This window comes from Gymnoscopelus microlampas, assembly GCF_963454915.1.
Source record: "Gymnoscopelus microlampas genome assembly, chromosome: 21".
NCBI classification, from domain to species: domain Eukaryota; kingdom Metazoa; phylum Chordata; class Actinopteri; order Myctophiformes; family Myctophidae; genus Gymnoscopelus; species Gymnoscopelus microlampas.
The window spans coordinates 16,730,111-16,749,564 of record NC_139958.1 but is presented as its reverse complement, the minus strand read 5'-3'; the positions used below and the strand labels follow the sequence as shown (position 1 = coordinate 16,749,564).

Genomic DNA, 19,454 nt, shown 5'->3' with positions numbered 1-19,454 from the left:
TATAAATCAGCTATCGGCTATTGTATATCGGCTAATTCAATTTATTTTTAATTCTCAAAAAAATAAAATAATAATCCAATAATCACTAAAGTCAATGGATAGTTGCAGCCCTCGTGTGCACATCAGGACTTGTCATGTAAAATGCACACAGAGTCTGCGGCAAAGACAGCTAAGCTACAGGCAGCTGAGGAAAAGTCAAAGTCTCACAGGAAGATCCTGAAACCCTTCTACTCGGCTACCGCTCAGAGCATTCAATGGGGGCCATCACCTTTTTGCTACAGGAATAGTCTCCTCCCGGGACCAGCGAGGCCTGCGGGCCTGCAGATATGGTCGTACAGGCTCCTCCCTGCAGGGCTCACACTCCATAGGGTACTTAGGGCAGAGCTTTAAGGATTTTAAAGCAACAGTTCTCAAACATTTTAATGTCAAGGACCCGCCAAATTGATATGATTTGGCTGCGGACCCCCACTTGGATAGATTTTGTGCCATGGATCCTCAACCTCAAATTTTCAAGATTTTTTGAAAAGTTTCAAAAATAGCAGATCTACAAGCTCACAACGCGTCGCATCACGCCACGTTGTGAGGTTGTAAATCAGCTATTTTTGGATAGCTGAAGTAGAACATAGGGTTAAAGTGGTTAAAGTGATTATGATGCAACACTAACTTAGCTGGGAGAACCACTATTTTAAAGGATGGACAACATCCCAGCCATGGACTGTTTATGCCACTGCGGTTTAGGCAAGTGCCTGTACTGTCACAAAGGTTGATGGTCCATTGTGGAACCTTGGGCCGTCAACCTTTACTTTATAGAGTGTGGAGCACAGTAGCTGTGCTCCAGTAAGAAGGAAGGCCTTGATAGCCACAGCGTTGATATACTGAATGTAATAGATAAGAACTTCAGAATTCTCCAGGCGCTCAACCGAACGCTTGTTTGCATGCAGACCTAGATGTGGAGCGATTTACCTTCGTGATATATCAGGTCGTATTGTTTTAATATCATTAATTTGCTGTTCTTTTATTCACATAGTATAGAGGGAATCTCCCTTGTTTGCCAATAAAGATGCCTTGCGCATGTGAACGGTAATTTCTGTGTATGTCGTCTATAAACTGGACTGTAGGGTTTTATTGAACCAAGAGTGACAGGAGTGCCACGGCACATCAGCTATTACACAGAGACACAGTAATCTAAGCTTTTTCCCTCAGGCTATCAGAGCCCTGAACTAGAAAGGGGTGCTCTGCGGAGCATACTGTACAGTATCTCCACCAGGCCAGGTGTGTGATGTCGTTTTGCATATTCTTTGATTTTGTACTAGGCCAAAGTACCTGGAAAGAGGCAGGCATTTCCACAGCTAATCTACTATACCCAATCAGCGCTACATTTCTTGTGCAAGCTGCCAATAGGCCAAGGAAGTGAATAATATTGCACCATACTGTGAATATCTTTGTGTGTGTGTCCGTGTATCCGTCTGTGTACAGCTAATCTCTGGCACCGTTGGCCCAATCGACATGAAACTGTGCACACACACACTCCATGGAGAACAGAACAGAACCTCTGTCCCAAATGTTTCACATCGGCCTGTTATAGCACCACCAGGAGGCCGATTTTTTTAAAACACTTTTTTTGATATTACTCCTACAGATTTTGTCCAAACATCATGCAAATCGGTGCACATTATCTCTATAGTCATGTGATCAAGGCGGATCTGTCCAATTTTTCATATTCCATCCTGATTGGCCAAGAACCTCCACCCAAAATGTGCCTGACTATAAGACTATAACAAGCCACTTCACATTAACACCAAAGCTCATACACAAAACTACACACAGTCCATGCGACTAATGTCTTTCATATATCATTTATCATATAACATACTTTTTGCTACTACTCGTACAGATTTTCAACACTCCCGCGAGTCAACGTATTGTGCCTGAGCAATAAATTCATACCATGCTGTCCCACCATAACCTAGCTGGCCTGGCGGTGACCTGTGCTCCGAGGAGGACATTTTTCTAGTTGTTTGTGAATTCATTTTGCTCAAATATGGAGTTCCACACTGATGTCATCAATGTGACGTCATCAGATGGCAGAGCTTATCTGCCGGAAATATCTTCTCCACTGAACGCTGCTCATGAGCGCACCATTGGTCAACTTAATGGCGGGAAGCAGTAACTACTGGGAAGATTTGCGGAGGCAGGCCAGGCAGTTGGAGAACGAGCTGGACCAGAAGCTGTCCTCCTTCAGTAAACTCTACACCAGCTACAGCAGCTCCAGGGATGGACGTCGAGAAAAAAACTCCGACACTGCGCCCTTGCTCAACAACTCAACACAGGACAGGATCTTTGACACCATGTCAGTAGAGATTGAACAACTGTTGGTCGGAATCACTGCGGTAAACGACAAGATGGCAGAGTATACCAGCAACTCTGGCGCGGTAGCATATCTCGATACAGCTCTCATGCACACACTCCAGAGACACAGAGACATCTTACAGGACTACACTCGCGAATTCCACAAAACCAAAGGCAACTTATTGGCCATCAGGGAAAGGGAAGACCTACTAGGATCTGTCAGAACAGACATCGAGACGTACGAGAGTGGCTCCGTAGTGAACGACAGAAGAATGGAGCTGTTCCTGATGGAGCACGAACATCTGAGAAGTTCTGACCGGCTGATGGATGACACGATAGTTATCGCCATGGCAACCAAGGAAAGCATAGCCTCACAAAGGGGCGTGCTTAAGTCCATTCAGAGCAAAGCCAACACTTTGGCCAACGATTTCCCAGCCATCAACAATCTCATCCGGCGAATCAACCTGCGGAAGAGGCGAGACTCCCTCATTCTAGTTGGAGTCATTGGTGTCTGCACCATTCTCCTGCTGCTGTACACTATGCACTGACCAACAGGCCCAGTGTCCAGCATATTTAAAGGAAGCAGGGTTACTCTGCTCAACATGGAAGCCTCCAGGAAACTAAGCCTGGTGATTGGAGAACTCTGGAGAGGCTGTAGAGCAGTTTCATCCCATCATCAGCCAACCAAACTACCTGATTTGTACTTAGCAATGGGAGACAAAGAGGACTGGTGATTGAGTGCTGTTCTCTCACCAGTAAGGGATCGAAGAGACCACGTAGGACTTGATTTTAACCACTTTGACCCTGGCCTGGCATCCCAATTTTGTTGCATGTCATAATGTAAAAATCACACCCTGTGTGAAGAGAGTGGTGCCTTTGATGAGCCCCGTATTGATGTTGTCATCAATGTTTGTTTATTGGACATACATACATACGGACGGACACACAGACAAAGTCAGATATAGGAGTGGTTGGCACCACCCAAAAAAGACAGGCTTCAGGGTACAGCATTCACAGCCATATAAGAGAACACTTACCATTGCAGAGAAGAAGCTGAGCTTCATTTGTCGGGGAAGGGTTGGACTTCCACACACTGGTCAGTGGCCATGCCATTCAGAGCCCTCCACGTGAGCACTTCCCTTACTTTTTAGGGTCTTGCTCTGTCGAATTGATCCACACACACACACACACACACACACACACACACACACACACACACACACACACACACACACACACACACACACACACACACACACACACACACACACACACACACACACACACACTTCTATTTATCTGTACTTTTCTTGAGTATTTTTAAAGTACTTTCACTACAGGCAAATACTAGCCTATTACTTCTGACTACATTTCTAGAATGGCTGTCAAGAAACAAGTAACTTCTGAATTTCTTCACTAAGCCTGGACCTACAGTACATAAATTGGGATGCCAGAAAAAGAGGTAGCTGGCAAGGGTTTTGGATCCAAATAAAGAATTTAGGCCAATGACTAACGTTACTGTAAAAAAAGAGAAATGGCTGTCCTTTTTTGTTGATTCAATTGATTGCATTTCTAAGCTGAAGCTTTTATGGGCTTTGTGTAGCATAGTGGCTCTACAAGCAGGTCTGTGCATCCATTAGATGGTTTAAGAGTTACTGAGGTGCTGAGAAAGGCTGGTAAATGAGGCTATAGGGTTCTGTTAATGCATTGTGAAAACAGTACATCAATCAATGCAGTGATGTTACAACTAAAATGTACTTGTATACTTTTGAATAATAGCATGTTTTTTTAAAGCAATTACTTTCACTTATAGTAATATTTGACCTCAAGTACTGGGGTTGAGTACTTTGTCTACCACTGCGCAGAGGTCAGGTCCTCACATAGACATCCTTGATTAAACATAGTATGTGATTAATGAACAGTAGCCTACTCACAAACTCATAAAGTAAGTAGTAGTAGTAGTAGTAAGTTGTACTAATAAAGGATTATACAGTATATCAGATTTCACAGATTTTAGAGATGATACAAATTATGCGATATATGTTCACATGTTACGTTCTGTTGCAGTGCAACCAGACAACATGTACATGTAATTGTATACGTGTGTAATTGGAATCGTACATGAGGTCAACCAACCCAGGAAAAGGGTTGGTTAAAAGGTCAAAGTATTTACAGCAAGCAGAGCTACTGAACACACGTTCATTCCCCACCACAGCCATTCCGTCTTCTAAATACGTTTGGTGCATTTTCTACTTTCTTAGGGGTCTGGAACAAGTCAATGCTCAGTCTTCAATTAAATGCACTAAACTAACTGAGGCTCCCTAACCCTTGAGAACTGAAGCTGATTCTACATGTCTCCTAAATCTCAACAGTATTCTGAAAAACATGTTTCTATATCAGTGGTGCTCAATCTTTTTCATGTCAAGGACCCCCAAAATGATATGTATTTGGCCGCCGACCCCATCAAAATATTTTGTTCCAGGGACCCCCCAGAAGCAAAAATTTGAGTTAAAAATGTTTCTTTAAAAATATATATATTCAAAGATTTGCACACATTTTCATGATTTTTCAAAAATAGCAGATCTACAAGCTCGTAGCGCGGCACTCGGTGCCGCGCTATGAGCTTGTATATCTGCTATTTTTGAATAGCCCAAAGTGTAAAATAATGCTTTTTAGCTCAAATCTAAAAATGACACAGTTCCAGGTCTTAATGGGTTAAAAAGAGAATCAACTACAGCTATTTCTATGGACGGGGAAAATTGTTAAGACGCTAAATGTTCTGCATTTTATCTGTGCCACAAACTGGTTACAACCTTCTTGAGACTGATGAGGTGAGCTCTTGTAAAGGTTGTTTTACTGAGGTCTTTGTTAGAAACTGTCACTTTGTATACAATAGTTCTCAAACTTAAGAACCTTAACAAGCTAAGAGTTTCTCAAACATTTTCACGTCAAGGACACCCAAATTGATATGTATTTGGCTGTGGACCCCCATCTGAAGGGATTTTGTGCCAGAGACCCCCCATAAGAGAAGATCTCTAACCCTCTCTCACGATTATTCAAAATGTTGCACAATTGTTGTCAGAATGTTTAAAAAATAGTTTGTAGATCACAAAATAGGATTAAAGTGCAGATCTATTTACACATTTTTGAATAGCCAAAACAATAAAAAATAAAATAAAATAGGGCTTAAGTGTTTAAAATGTTTCTCGTTTGTATAGGGACCCCCTGGATCCCTCAAGGGCCCCTGGAGAACCACTGCCTGTTAATAGAAATGGATGTAAAGCTGGTTGTGCTGAGAAAAGACAGCACATGGTCAGAATATTTCCTCTTAAAGTTGAACAAAAAATACAGCTAATCTCCACATCTATATACTATGACACAAGTTGTTGAAACTGCCAAATGAACAAGTGCTTTAAAGTATGATATATACTGCCATCTTGTGGAGGGACAATTGTACAGTTTGTAATGAGATATATTAACACATATTATTCCAATGGTTAGCTAGCATAATGGAGATATATAACAAAGACGACGCCATAGATAATGGAAGAGAAGATGCAGGAGCAGTTGACTTATAGTAACTATACTACAATCAGTGGTGGAAAAAGTACTCACATTTTTATTTAAGTAAAAGTATCGATACTGCAATCTAGAAATACTCAGTTACAAGTAAAAGTCCAGAATTCAAAATGTACTTACAAAGGTAAATTGTGTACTTAAGTACAGTACTTGAGTACTTTCCACCACTGACTACTATACTTCATGATGCACTCTTGTTGTGGGGATAAATAGAAAGCACCTGCGTTGCAGCACTAATTAAACATTAGAGACAGGAGGACATGGCAGCTCATTATCATAATAAATTGTCTAGAAATTGAGGAACACCCCACAGCACACAAATATGGCCAATCCACACGTTTCCTAGGCTGTGTGGGCATCACTTCCTGTCGATTTGATCCAATGAAATCCAATGAAATCCAATGATATCCAATGAAATCGACAGGAAGTGATGCCCACACAGCCCAGGAAACTTGTGGATATGAAACAACATGGTTAAAATACGAACATATATCAGAAGAAATGTTCGAGAAAAAGAGAAAACAAAACTATAAGAAAGGAGGGTAACAGGATAGGTGGGCACCAAGGAAGAGTGGGCACATTGGTGTTAAATTGGCTCTTTTTGTACGAAAAAAATATTTGGAAAACGTTTTTTTAAGTAAAGTAAAGTATACATGATTAGAACATGCTTAAACATTCGACAATTAAGTTATAATATTTCTTCAATAGCTACAAATTGCTACAAAACCTGTAGCCTATATCCAGTCATTTTGCGGCATCAACAAGAAGTTGAAGGATACAATTAAGTCTGATAATGATGTACTGTACTGTGCATGTTCACATCATGTGTAACATCATTACAATAAAATAAAGCAAATAATTCCCCCCCTCCCCCCAAAAAAACGTTCAAGAAGTAGTGAAAATAGCAGATCTAAGCCTTTGATTGAATACTGTACTTTATTAGCAGTTTGCACAAAAAAGCACTGGAAAGTACACTTCAATACAAGGTCTGCTAAGAGGATTTTAAACCCAAGTTCACAACGCAACACGTTGTGAGCTTCTAGATCTGCTATTTTCACTATAGATTGGGTCCTGTGGAGACGTCAAGTTTCTCTTTTGGGTCTCGATCTAAAAAGTTCGGGAAGCACTGCTGTAAACAACTAACCCCTAACCTAACCTAACAGAATTATACGTTCACAGACTGCATCTCTCAACATAGGATTTACAGGAACTGAAAGCACAACAACTGACCCGAGTCTCAAGTATCAACCACGAACACATGGGTAAGTTAAAGATATTAGACTACAAAGTCAACAAAAGCTGTCACAGCAAACACAGGAAGACTTTATATACGCCTAAATTATTCATAGTCTTACCTGTGCAAGGCAATTTTTCCCTGGCTCTGTTTTGTGTGAAATCATCCATGATCATAAAGTCCAGGGATATGACATGTTTTCCTCTAAATCAGTGGTTCTCAACCAGTAGTCCGGGGACCACCAGTGGTCCTTGAGGGGGTTCCAGGTGTGCCCCCAGCTAAATGATGGACGGTTGGAAAGCAAATAGATCTTTATCTCTTGAGAATGTAAAATGAAACCAAATAGTTTCATTTTACGCTCTCAAGAGTTAAATTATTGTTAAACATGCGTTAATTAATTAATTAAAGAATTGTTATTTTGATCAAAGTTTGCCTTTTATCTCTCCTATTGTACCAACAGCATGGATTTGTGGACAAAATCTCATCCAATGATAACAAAATATTCCTGTGGGTCTATAGACCAATTCTTTGTTTACCAACATTGACACTGGATGCACAGGTGATTGTTTCATGCAATCAATTCTCAACCTGTTGTTTCGGGGTACGCAGCGAGACCTGACAGAATGGGTTTCATTTGCAACCAGTATGACACTTGCAACCAGTGTGACGTGGTCTGTTAAGGGGACTAGAGGCTAAATCTCATCAAATGGTGATGAATCCGTGGCTCAAATGCCAAATAAATAATGGACCTTGATATGAAAAGGGTTGAAAACCACTGCTCTACATTATTTGAGAGACACGTGCACACAGAGGTCAACATCATTATTATGACCTCACTTGTTCCCAAATTTAATAGCGCCCTCTATCGACTAGTTTCTACACTCCATCCACTTTGAATGCACATTATAATTAACATCACACATTTTTACAACAGCTAGAATGTCATTTCAAAAGCCAATTTCATGCAAGTACCACCCTTGTCTGAGTGTGTGTGTGTGTGTGTGTGTGTGTGTGTGTGTGTGTGTGTGTGTGTGTGTGTGTGTGTGTGTGTGTGTGTGTGTGTGTGTGTGTGTGTGTTGGCATCTTGTCTTGGCTGTTTGGAGTTGGCATAGCCAATTTCCTACATGCAACACTCACCTAGTCTGAGGGAGGGGGGGGGGGTTATCTCCCTACTTGTGTATTACATTTTTTGTGCTATCTGTATTTATCCTGAAAGGGCAGTGCTTATTTCTTATGATTTATTTATGAGTTTTACAGGCTTTATTATACATAGGCCTACTGTACAGACAATGTTACACATATGATATATCAAAAAGAAACACAATAAATAAATAAATAGAACGGGAGAGGATTATTTCTTATTATTATGATTAAAAGGTCAAATATGTTGTCAAATTATCAAAGGCCAGTACCAAATGAAATGGCAGTACTGTAGGTACTCTCTTTCACTCACCATGGCACCTGCAATGCACAGTATTGCGCATGCAACATCTACCAACAACCACAAGATGTCACACTTTTGCCTGTTTCATGTAGTCCAACTGTAGTGCTATGCATGATTATTTTACTCTTGATAATTTAGAGACTATCAGTCTCTTGCGTACAGTATATTATTTTACTAGAGGTTTAAAATACCTTTTTAAGTCATAATGACTTTGTGCCACTACTTTAGGCTGCTAAGCGATATGTATTTGAAGTGAAGGCAAAATCTGTTAGGAACTAATGAATATTAATAACGTGCAAGTAATACAGGATAGTACAAACAAGAGTGAGCCAGACTGGTTTGGTATGTGTATCTAGGAGGTGCTGTTCTCATGGCTTTACATTTGGTTAGTTAAATCTTAAACACAACACAACATTATGGATAGCCCTACCGAAATCTTGTAAATCAAACATAGTTAGCCTATATGCATTTTGATACAAGGATTGATTTTATTTTATTTTTTATTATAATTTAAGATAGGTTTGTTTTTACATTATTATCTTTGTTTTTACATTATTATCATTATTATTATTATTAGTATCATCATCATCATCATCATCATAATTATTGTTTTGTTTTTTTGTTTCTAGGAAATGTAAATAATATACAGTTCTCTTGAATGTATAGGCTATAGCCCAGCTCTACTTCAACTTAAAATGAACCCTGTAGCAAATCTTCTCCTAGATAAGTTTGAGTCATTTGTAAGTTAAGAAAGTTCTTAAGTTACGGTAACTGTTGAGAAATCTGAGGCCAAATGTGGTCCATGCCCTGCAAGGTCCGCATTGGTTGAAAACAGATTCCAGCCCGCACTCTAAAATCTTGATTGTCAATTTAACTCTGGAGGGTGTATTTGCAACTCCCTTTGGTTACAGAGCTCTCAGGGTTAAATGAACACAGAGGAGTTTGACAGTGCAGTATTAGCCTATCTGATTGAAAATCAGGGAGGAGACATGAAGAGCAACAGGTGGATAGTTTACAGTGCTTTAGCCTGATGCTTTACAGTGGTTTGTGCTTTACAGTGGTTTAGTTTGGTAGTTTACAGTGGTTTAGTTTGGTAGTTTACAGTGCTTTAGTTTGATAGTTTACAGTGCTTTAGTTTTGTAGTTTACAGTACTTTAGTTTGATAGTTTACATTGCTTTAGTTGTGTAGTTTACAGTAGTTTGATAGTTGACAGTGCTTTAGTTTTATTGTTTACAGTAGTTTGATAGTTGACAGTGCTTTAGTTTAATTGTTTACAGTAGGTTTGATAGTTGACAGTGCTTTAGTTTAAATGTTTACAGTAGTTTGATAGTTGACAGCGCTTTAGTTTGATGGTTTACAGTGGTTTAGTTTCATAGGTTACAGTCCTTTAGTTTCTGACTTTGGAGGAAGCATTTCACAGAATATTTTTGGACTGAATCATTTCCAAGACAAAAAGGGGATTCAAAAGGAATAAAATCCACAACTGCCGGATTGCCAAATCCAGGTGAGTTAATAATTATATTGTTGTGATGCTTGTGTTCATTTACGTAAATAATAACTTCATTTTAAATAGGTTTTAGAAAATCCATTGCAAGCTATTACATTGAAAATAAATGAATTTGTTTTGGTCAAATGTACATATTGCTTTCAATGAATAATTTAATAATAGAAGCGTATCACCAACACAAAATGCAAGGAACGTTTAAAGTTTTAATCTTGTATTAGGCCTATGCCTTACTTAATTTTTTTTCTTGTTTATGAGTCCTATTACTGATTGCAAGTGTTCTTTACTTGCATATTTTAAGACGGATTTTTAAACAACTTTGTGGCATTAAGTCTCTCTCTCTTTCTCTCTCTCTCTCTCTCTCTCTCTCTTTCTGATAGTCATGCCACGGTCATTTCTGGTAAAAAACAAAAGGTGCGCGTCTTACAACGTGCACCGCTCATATGATGAACCAAGGACCCCTGCACATACAGGTATGATGAACAAAATGTATAACCATTTAACAATTTATTCTCGGATATAGTGATATTCAGCTATGTTTGTTTGGACACACTAGTCGAGCTAAACATCAAGATAATCAGCATCAGTCAAAACACAAAAAAGGAGAACCCTGAGTGCGTGACTCTGTTTCTTTTGATAGCTATACAAACAAAATAAGGAAAACAGCTAAGCCTATCCATATCATATACAGTGTGTGTGTGTGTGTGTGTGTGTGTGTGTGTGTGTGTGTGTGTGTGTGTGTGTGTGTGTGTGTGTGTGTGTGTGTGTGTGTGTGTGTGTGTGTGTGTGTGTGTGTGTGTGTGTGTGTGTGTGTGTGTGCGCGTGCGTGCATGCGTGTGTGATCATTTATATATATAATTTATATATATATATATATGGAAGGAATCCATCTGTTAAAATGTGTATTTTTATGATAAATTAGCAGAAGTCCTATCAGAAACGCACAGCACAGAATCTCCAGAAAGACCCCCGTCACAAAGACCCCCGTCATTGGGGTTTTCATTTGACAAGGAGGAACCAGAGCTTGAATGTCCCCTACCAGTCCACCCAGAACCAACCAGACCCCCTACGCAGCCATACTACTTGTCTGGTACGTGTGACACTTTCAGCATACGTATGAATGATCTTCATGTTCCATGGGGCTCAATGACCCATTAAGACCTGAGGCCGATTTTACGATTGCCTTCTAAATCAGTAGTTCTCTACACTTTCAATATTTTTCAAAAATGTAAAAGAATAGCAGATGTACAAGCTTGAGCTTGTATATCTGCTATTTTTCAATGGCCAACGCTAAAATCTAAAATCTAAAATGACACAGATTCTTTCCCAATGACACAGATGCTTTTAATGGGTTAAAACTGTGGTTCTCAAAGTGGGGTCCAGGGAACCTCATGGGCCTTGAGGGGGTTCCAGGGGGAACCCAGCAAAATCTGTTAATTTAGCATTAAAACCAGTTAAACCACTTGAACCCTATTTTAGATTTTACCATTCAAAAATAGCTGATGTACAGTGCTGATGTACACCTTGTAGATCTGATATTTTTGAACATTTTCAAGCAAATCTTGAAACATTTTGGAAAACCTTTGGGGTCCCTGGCACAAAATTATTTTACAAATGTATTTTTCAGATTGGTGTCTGTGGCCAAATGCATAAAATATATATATATATATATATATGTTTGGGCTTTTTTGCCTTTATTGATAGGATAGTAGGCTGACAGGAAATGAGGAGAGAGATTGGGGAGTGACATGCAGCAAAGTCAGCTGTCAGGCTTCTTTGGAGCCTAGGTGCCCGGACTGCTACACAGCGGTCCGGGCCAATTTGTGCATCCTTGACATGAAAATGTTTGAGAACCACTGCATTAAAAGACTAAGTGTGTGTTTCATTTGTGTTTTTACCCAGAACCCCACATGGCAGAATTCCCTCCCTACTTCAAGCCCACATATGCATGGGAACCAGTGTCTTCCTCCTATGATATCCGGCAGATCGGTTTCAGCAACACTGTCCTACAGCATCCAAGCAGTCTGTATGGCACCCATGTCACCCATCCTCAACCACAACAACCTCTGGACTGCAGCACCCACTATTCGCCCACCTCCAACACGTACCACTGTATCACCTGTGGAAAGGTGAGTTATACATCTTACCACCTATCAGATGTAGACACAGGTTGCTATTTAATGCTGTAATTAAAGCACAATAGGCTGATTAAAGCCTCACTATGTAACTTTTTTAATGAATACAATGTCATTTGGTCCAATCTGTATGGTAGAGTATGTTAATACAATGTAACTTATATAATTGGGGTGGTTGTATTTTGTATTTGAGTCAATCACTAAGAAGTTCTTCTTATTGACTCCATCTTAGGTTTTCTCAACCCCTCATGGACTGGAGGTTCATGTGAGGAGGTCTCACAGTGGAACACGACCTTTCGGCTGCAGCATCTGCAGAAAAACCTTCGGCCACGCAGTCAGCCTGGAGCAACACATGAACGTCCACTCCCAAGTACGAAAACAACTCACTTATTATTTTTGCTTTTGTTACAGTAGAGTACACAATCAAACCTGGAGTATCAAATCCAGAGTGTTAATTTAACTTACACTAACCTTGTAACATTCAGAGTTAAAATAAAGGTACTCTAAGTGATGTGTTTTTGTCAAAGTAAATGTTAAATCGCTCTAAATTCTTATAGTAATCATTGCTATAGAGTATCCGTTCAGTGTTACAGGGGTCTCTCCATCTCTTCAGCTCTTTATGAAAATAAAAAAATATAATATAAATTTCATCCAATCAGGAGAGAGAACTAATACAGGATACAGGATAAACGAGGATAAGTTAAATGAGTAGTGATGAAACAAAAACAAAACATGAGTACACAAAATTGGAACTTGAACCCTATAAATTTTAAGCTGATAAAGGATCTTTGACTTGATGAAATTGGTGACCCACCTGAAAATGAATTCTCTGTTCACTAAAGAGCTGGACAGGCGGTAAGACCCCTGTTATTGAACAAGCACGCTATAGCAACGATTACCATCGGAACATACAGTAGAGCTTTAACATTTTAACAAAGAAATGGCGCTTGCACCACCGTTACTTTACTCTGTACAGTATGATATGAAGTCAAATTGAGGTGTAATGGCTGGCTGTGCATGAATTTGTCTCTGAACAGGAGAAATGTTTTGAGTGCAAGATGTGTGGAAAGACGTTCAAGCGCTCCTCCACTCTGTCCACTCATTTGCTGATCCACTCTGACACCAGGCCGTACCCCTGCCAGTTCTGTGGCAAGAGGTTCCATCAGAAGTCTGACATGAAGAAACACACCTACATTCACACAGGTAACATGCACGCACGCACGCACTACATGTACATGATTTTTTTGATTTTTTCTTTATTAAAGTGTCATGCTTCCAAAGGAAGCCCAGCCCATATGGACTTACAGGACACTAGCATTTCATTTAACAAACGATGAACCAACATATTAATTCAAAACAATAAACAAACATACATACTGTACTTACACATAATGTACACTGTCCTTACACATGACTAATGATAATAAACAACTTTATTTGTTTAGCAAATAGAATAAAAAGAAGCATATTCGTATGCACTGTCTTTATACATACTATACACTGTATGCACACTGTACTTACACCTAGTTATTCTAGGGATTCTGGAGGGCAAGTTTATTTGAGGGAATAAGCAGTGATGTTACAAATGACAAGTTATTCTTTAGGTCATTAACAGTGGATACGTTACTCTGTTACCACTCTTCTGCTTTCCAAGTGCACAAAATGGGAGATGCTTCCAAGAGTAATATAACAGACTGATAAATCAGAAAAGGAAAGTTAAACAAATGTTCTGGGTATTTGCATATCTGGTTTTCCTGCTTCGCAGAGAGGCCTCTGAAAGGAACTGTGTGCCGTCACATGTCTCTGTAATGAATGTACAGTAAGACAAATCTGAACAAAGGCACGGTTCTTTGCCTTACAAGATTAATACAAACTATCTTCATAGCACAGATATTACCGTTTTATTCGATTAAAACCGGGAAAGCATCTGTGTCATTTTTTATTTTAACCACTTTAACAATTATTTTATACTATGGCTATTCAAAAATAGCCATAAAATAGATTGTAAATCTGCTATTTTTGAAAAATCTTGAAAATGTGTGCAAATCTTTGAATATATATATTCTTTTAAAGCAACATTTTTTTACTCAAATATTTGCTTCTGGGGGTCCGTGGAACAAAATATTTTGGCAGCGGCCAAATACATATCATTTTGAGGGACCTTAACATGAAATAGCTTGTGCGCCACTGATATATTTTTTTAGAAGACATTTGTAGAATCGGCCTCAGGTCTTAATGAACTATCTTCATAGCACAGATATTACCGTTTTAAATGGATGTTATGGGAGCTCAATAGGGCCAGTTGAAATGATGCTGTCCGTCACCGATCAGATATTACTCTGAGACATTATTATGATCATGTTCAAATAAATACATGCATTCAACATGCTTTGTTATATGTTGTTTTTCATAGGCGAGAAGCCCCATAAATGTCAAGTGTGTGGAAAAGCCTTCAGTCAAAGCTCCAACCTAATCACTCACAGCAGGAAACACACAGGCTTCAAACCTTTTGGCTGTGAGATATGTGCCAAAGGTTTCCAGCGCAAAGTGGATCTCCGTAGACACCACGAGAGTCAGCATGGCTTGAAGGAATGAGCTGGACTTTTTGTCTTCTTATGGTATTTTTCCATAGCACGGGCCAGCAAGCCTGCCGCGGGCATTCAATGCCAAGTTCAGGATAGTCACGGATGAACTGCTATGGCGTATGAGCCGAGGCTGAATGGCGACACCACTGTGCCATGGGCTTAAATGTATTTATGAGGTTTTGTTTTGTTTTGTTTTGTCATGACTATTTGTGCGTGTTATATTCAATGAAATAAACCTTCGTATATATGACATATTCTGTCTGCTTCTCATCAATACATTTCTGATAGATATATTACAACGATCTACAATGTGTGACGTTGCAATGCATCGTGAGCTTGTAGACCGGATATATTTGGCTAAGACAGGAGGGAACCAAGTAAAGACCCCTAAGACCACAGTCAATTATATAGGGTTTAAGTGGTTGCATTTTCATTAACAAATTATGTTTCTTATTTATATGGTGTCTTTGAGCTTGCAGATACAGTGAAAGGATAAGATACTACAAGATAAGCAAATGATCTTAAATCTTAGATCTTAATTGCAAGGAAAACACCTTTTTGTATAATTTATTTAGAAATGCGGTTTGATTAATACAAAAAATAAGTGCAGTGCTTTGTGGTTGAATTGATAGACACTAAATAAAGTGTGATATTAAAAACAAAAATGTTTCTAATTATTGTATGAATATCTAAATGTAAAGAAATAATCATTGCAGTGATACAATGACAGCGATTCAAGATTTGTATTGTTACATCTTGTGTACAAGTACAAATGTATATATGAGTACAATTATTTGGTTTTGGTTCCTCAACACAGCAGAAAATAGTAAAAGAATATCAAAGAAATTATAATAAAGTAATAATATGTAATATGCAGTAATAATATGCACGATATCTATGTATCCCAATAGGCTACATGTTGAAATCCATGAGCCCTGTTTGTTTAGGGAGATGAGATTGCACAGTAAACATAATTTTCCCTGTTCTTTCTTTCTGTGTCATTTTGCGTGTCTCTTTGCTGTCAGAGCAGGATGTAATATAACTCTAACTGACTCTGTAGCCTCGAGTCGAAATCTCTTGTAGAACTAGAGATAATATGTACTGTGGTGACGCTTCATTCAAATATATCCCTGGAACGCCATGCAAATACCAGGCCAAGCTGCCAGCTCAGTCACAGGAGTCATCTCTGAATGGTCTTCCAGTAAAATGTTATGCAGTTATACGTATGTAGACTTCAGGTAGATTTAAAAAATATATACTGTAGTTTTTGTCTCTTCAAGTCTTCCTAGTGTTTTACATCATAGGTTATTTGTGTCTTTAATATGATTGCATAATTGTCGTTGGGGAAAGAATAAGTTATTCACAAAAGACCACTTCTTTAATCTCACTGAAATCATTATCATCAAAGTCAGTGGTTCTCAAATATTTTCATGTCAAGGACCCCCATATTGATATGTTTTTCACGGTGGGCTCCCATTCGAAAAGATTTTGTGTCAGGGAGTCGGGACCCCTATGATAGACGCTTTGTCATGATTTTTCAAGATTTCTTTTAAAATATCAGAGCTTGCAGATCAGCTATTTTCGAATAACCAAAACATAAAGTAGGGGTTAAGCCCCTCAAGGACCCCAGACTCCCCAGAGGGTCCTCTGACCCCACTTTGCAAACCAGTGATCTAAGTGCTAGTGTAGATTATGAGGATTTTTACTGTCTACATCTTGAGTGGAGGTTTGACTGTTGTTTGCGTCCAGAGCACACCGTAGGATTAACTGTAGCAGCCAGAGGTGAGGAGAAGAAGATTGAATCCTTAGACAAACTGTCTTCGCCACACCCATCCGTTCCATTGGATTTACCTCAGCAAACACGTCTAAGCTCTCACGAAACCCTCACCACCTTCCTCAAACACAGGAGCCTGTTAGGCCATTAAGCTGCATGCTCCAGGCAAATCACATCATCATTTAGCCTATTTCAATCTGGCACAAACTGTAACCCAGTCAGAAATGAAAGCAGATTGTCGCTAATGGGCAGAATCCTTGTTTCTCCATATTTCTTCTTTTTGACGTTATATTTCATAAATTAATGATGTTAGGTCATTCAATTTGTTGTACAAAAATCTACAAACTCACAGCACATTGCATTGAGCTTGTAGAATGGCTATTTGTGCGTATTTAAAAAAGAAACAGAATGTCTGTCTGTGTATCTTATAAATATTGAACCTCTTTTTTCCATTTCCTGAAAAATAACAGTGTACAGTAGGACATACAAGGGTTCTGCAACAAAATATGATTTTGCAGGGCCAGCATTTCAGCCTCATCTTTAATATATCTGTAACAACACCTTTCCTTTAATTAGTACAATAGATTCTGACTGGAGGAGCTGTTTTGGGAATGTAAAAGCCTATATGCCGATTTTATTCTTAGTCATTCACCTAAAATCTGTTGTTGGTGAGTGTCATACTGTTAAGTATAATTCAGGAAGACAACGAAAAGATCATGAATTCAAAACAAGTACAGATTACAGTTCCACTTTGTTTCCAGTTGTACACTTTCAGACTATTCAAACATAAACCCTCTCTATTCTGGGGTGAATGTTTGGCAAAAGAATTGCAGATCTCCAAGCTTGTAGATCGGCTATTTTCAGCTAAGAGATTTGGTGTAGAAGGGGAAAAGGAGCGTAATAGACCCTGGGGGGGACCTCGATCAATGAAGTATGTTCATCCCTGTGAGGATTTTACAGTGTATTAGTTGATGATTGAGGTGTTTCCGATGCAGAAATCAGTGTTACATGAGCCACAGAGAGTCACATGAAAACCCACTGTCTGGTTTAGCTGACAGTAAACAAATCTGAGGTCTCTCTATGCAAATCCTGTTTAGATTACCTGGGCAACAGGGTCCGTTGTTGCACCAGGGAACAGTTAGACTTGTAACATCCTGGTGTGACGAGACACGGCAAATCACAATCCTGCACAGGTAACCAATGGCAGGTAACCAATGGCAGACAAGAGATCAGGATGGGTGGGACAATACCAACAGGATATGGGTCCTGTAGAGGACACGCATGTGCATTCGCACACACACACACACACACACACACACACACACACACACACACACACACACACACACACACACACACACACACACACACACACACACACACACACACACACACACACACACACACACACACACACCTGAGTTCACTTTTTCAATTGTAAAATTCTGTTTAGGCAATTGAGGACAGATTTGTTAGTTCTATAAGTTAATAGAACTTGTGTTCAAGGGAGCATTTTACATACATGACCACCTGGTTATAAGGAGGAGGTGTTTAGCATTAAATATATAAATTAAATGTTTTACAGTATAGGTGGCAAAATACTCCTTCCATCCATTCTTTTTTTCTTCTTATCTCTTTGTTATATTATATCTAATCATTATTCTGAAATGAAAGCATTTCGTGATACAAAAACCTGAACAACTTTGTATACAGCAGACCATGAATCCAAGAGTTGTTAGCTGGTCACTGCCTTATCAGTACATTTACACATTAAAATAGCATATAATACTATTACATTAACTCAGAGAGTCTTTAATGTATAATTTCCATTACGGGTCCATTTGGTTACATTTGTACTCTCTGAGTTAGATACTCACTCAGGGTTTTACTGTGTATGGCAGAATCTGATACTGGAAACAGTTTCAACCCTGACGACCACAGTAACAGAAAACGAGAAGAATCAGTCAAATCTGTTCCACCCAACAACCCGAAAATCATGACTCAGACACAACACACACACAATCCAAAGACACAGCGCACACACACACACGCGCACACACGCACACGCGCGCGCACACACACACACACACACACACACACACACACACACACACACACACACACACACACACACACACACACACACACACACACACACACACACACACACACACACACACACACACACACACACACACACACACACACACACACACACACACACACACACACACACACACACACACGTCAAATGATGGGGTGCAGAGGTGTATTTGACTTGCAAATGAGCATTATGCAAAGTGGTCTTCTCCTGACCTGGAAGGTGGCAGTGTGTGTAGCCTGAGGCATGCTGGGAGCTCCCCCACGCATTCCCCGTCTTCCATCAAACCCTCTATTCTGTTTTAGTAAAACAGACCTGAGTTACAACTGTACTTAGACCGCTTTTTTCCACCTACACCAAATCTCGTCACAAAAGAACAGCCGATCCAAGCTCACAGCGTGTTGCAACGCAATGCAATGGATGAATGAATTAGTTTATTTTGAACATTAATTAAAATAAAATAAAATACAAAACAGAAAAAAAAACAAGCATAAGCAACAACAATGTTCGAAAAAGAGTAGGATGAGGTATAAACTCCAACCCCCCTTTTGCCAATGCAAACTCTATTAACTGATAATTATCAAAATGTTTCCAAAAAGAATTATACACAACCCAAACGTTTCCACTGCATGTTCAAATCCGTTGTGAGCTTGTAGATCTGCTATTGTTGGCTACCCCCAGAATAGCAGATCTATTCTGGGGGTTTTGGTTCGAGTGGCTAAAAAGACCCCTGAAACTTCACTGGAAT

The 19,454-nt window shown here is 39.3% G+C and overlaps 2 protein-coding genes across 4 annotated transcripts; both read left to right on the top strand.

The window, feature by feature from the left end:
- Positions 1–2,153: 2,153 nt before the first annotated feature.
- LOC311037557 (Golgi SNAP receptor complex member 1-like) lies at positions 2,154–2,897 on the top strand (the record flags this gene model as incomplete). The annotated part of the gene is made up of 1 exon (XM_084046764.1): positions 2,154–2,897. One exon carries the CDS (start codon positions 2,154–2,156, stop codon positions 2,895–2,897), a length of 744 nt encoding a protein of 247 aa, XP_083902890.1.
- Positions 2,898–9,586: 6,689 nt separating this feature from the next.
- Positions 9,587–15,307, top strand: gfi1b (growth factor independent 1B transcription repressor). Of its 3 annotated transcripts, XM_084046751.1 has the most exons (8): positions 9,587–9,887; positions 9,930–10,111; positions 10,492–10,584; positions 11,034–11,201; positions 12,014–12,240; positions 12,479–12,616; positions 13,284–13,449; positions 14,660–15,307. In XM_084046751.1, the coding sequence occupies exons 3-8, from the start codon at positions 10,494–10,496 to the stop codon at positions 14,839–14,841; spliced, it is 972 nt and encodes a 323-aa protein (XP_083902877.1). In that variant the 5' UTR covers positions 9,587–9,887; positions 9,930–10,111; positions 10,492–10,493; the 3' UTR covers positions 14,842–15,307. The 3 variants fall into 3 exon arrangements, with proteins under 3 accessions (XP_083902877.1, XP_083902878.1, XP_083902876.1); XM_084046752.1 differs by having other exon boundaries at positions 9,587–10,111; positions 11,037–11,201; XM_084046750.1 differs by having other exon boundaries at positions 9,587–10,111.
- The last annotated feature ends 4,147 nt before the right edge of the window (positions 15,308–19,454 follow it).

Bases quoted from the DNA above. Each gene is read 5' to 3' on its own strand.
- gfi1b (XM_084046751.1), top strand. From the start codon at position 10,494: ATGCCACGGTCATTTCTGGTAAAAAACAAAAGGTGCGCGTCTTACAAC. The intron at 12,241-12,478 runs GTGAGTTATACA...ACTCCATCTTAG, and splicing joins ACTGTATCACCTGTGGAAAG to GTTTTCTCAACCCCTCATGG. The intron at 12,617-13,283 runs GTACGAAAACAA...GTCTCTGAACAG, and splicing joins ACATGAACGTCCACTCCCAA to GAGAAATGTTTTGAGTGCAA.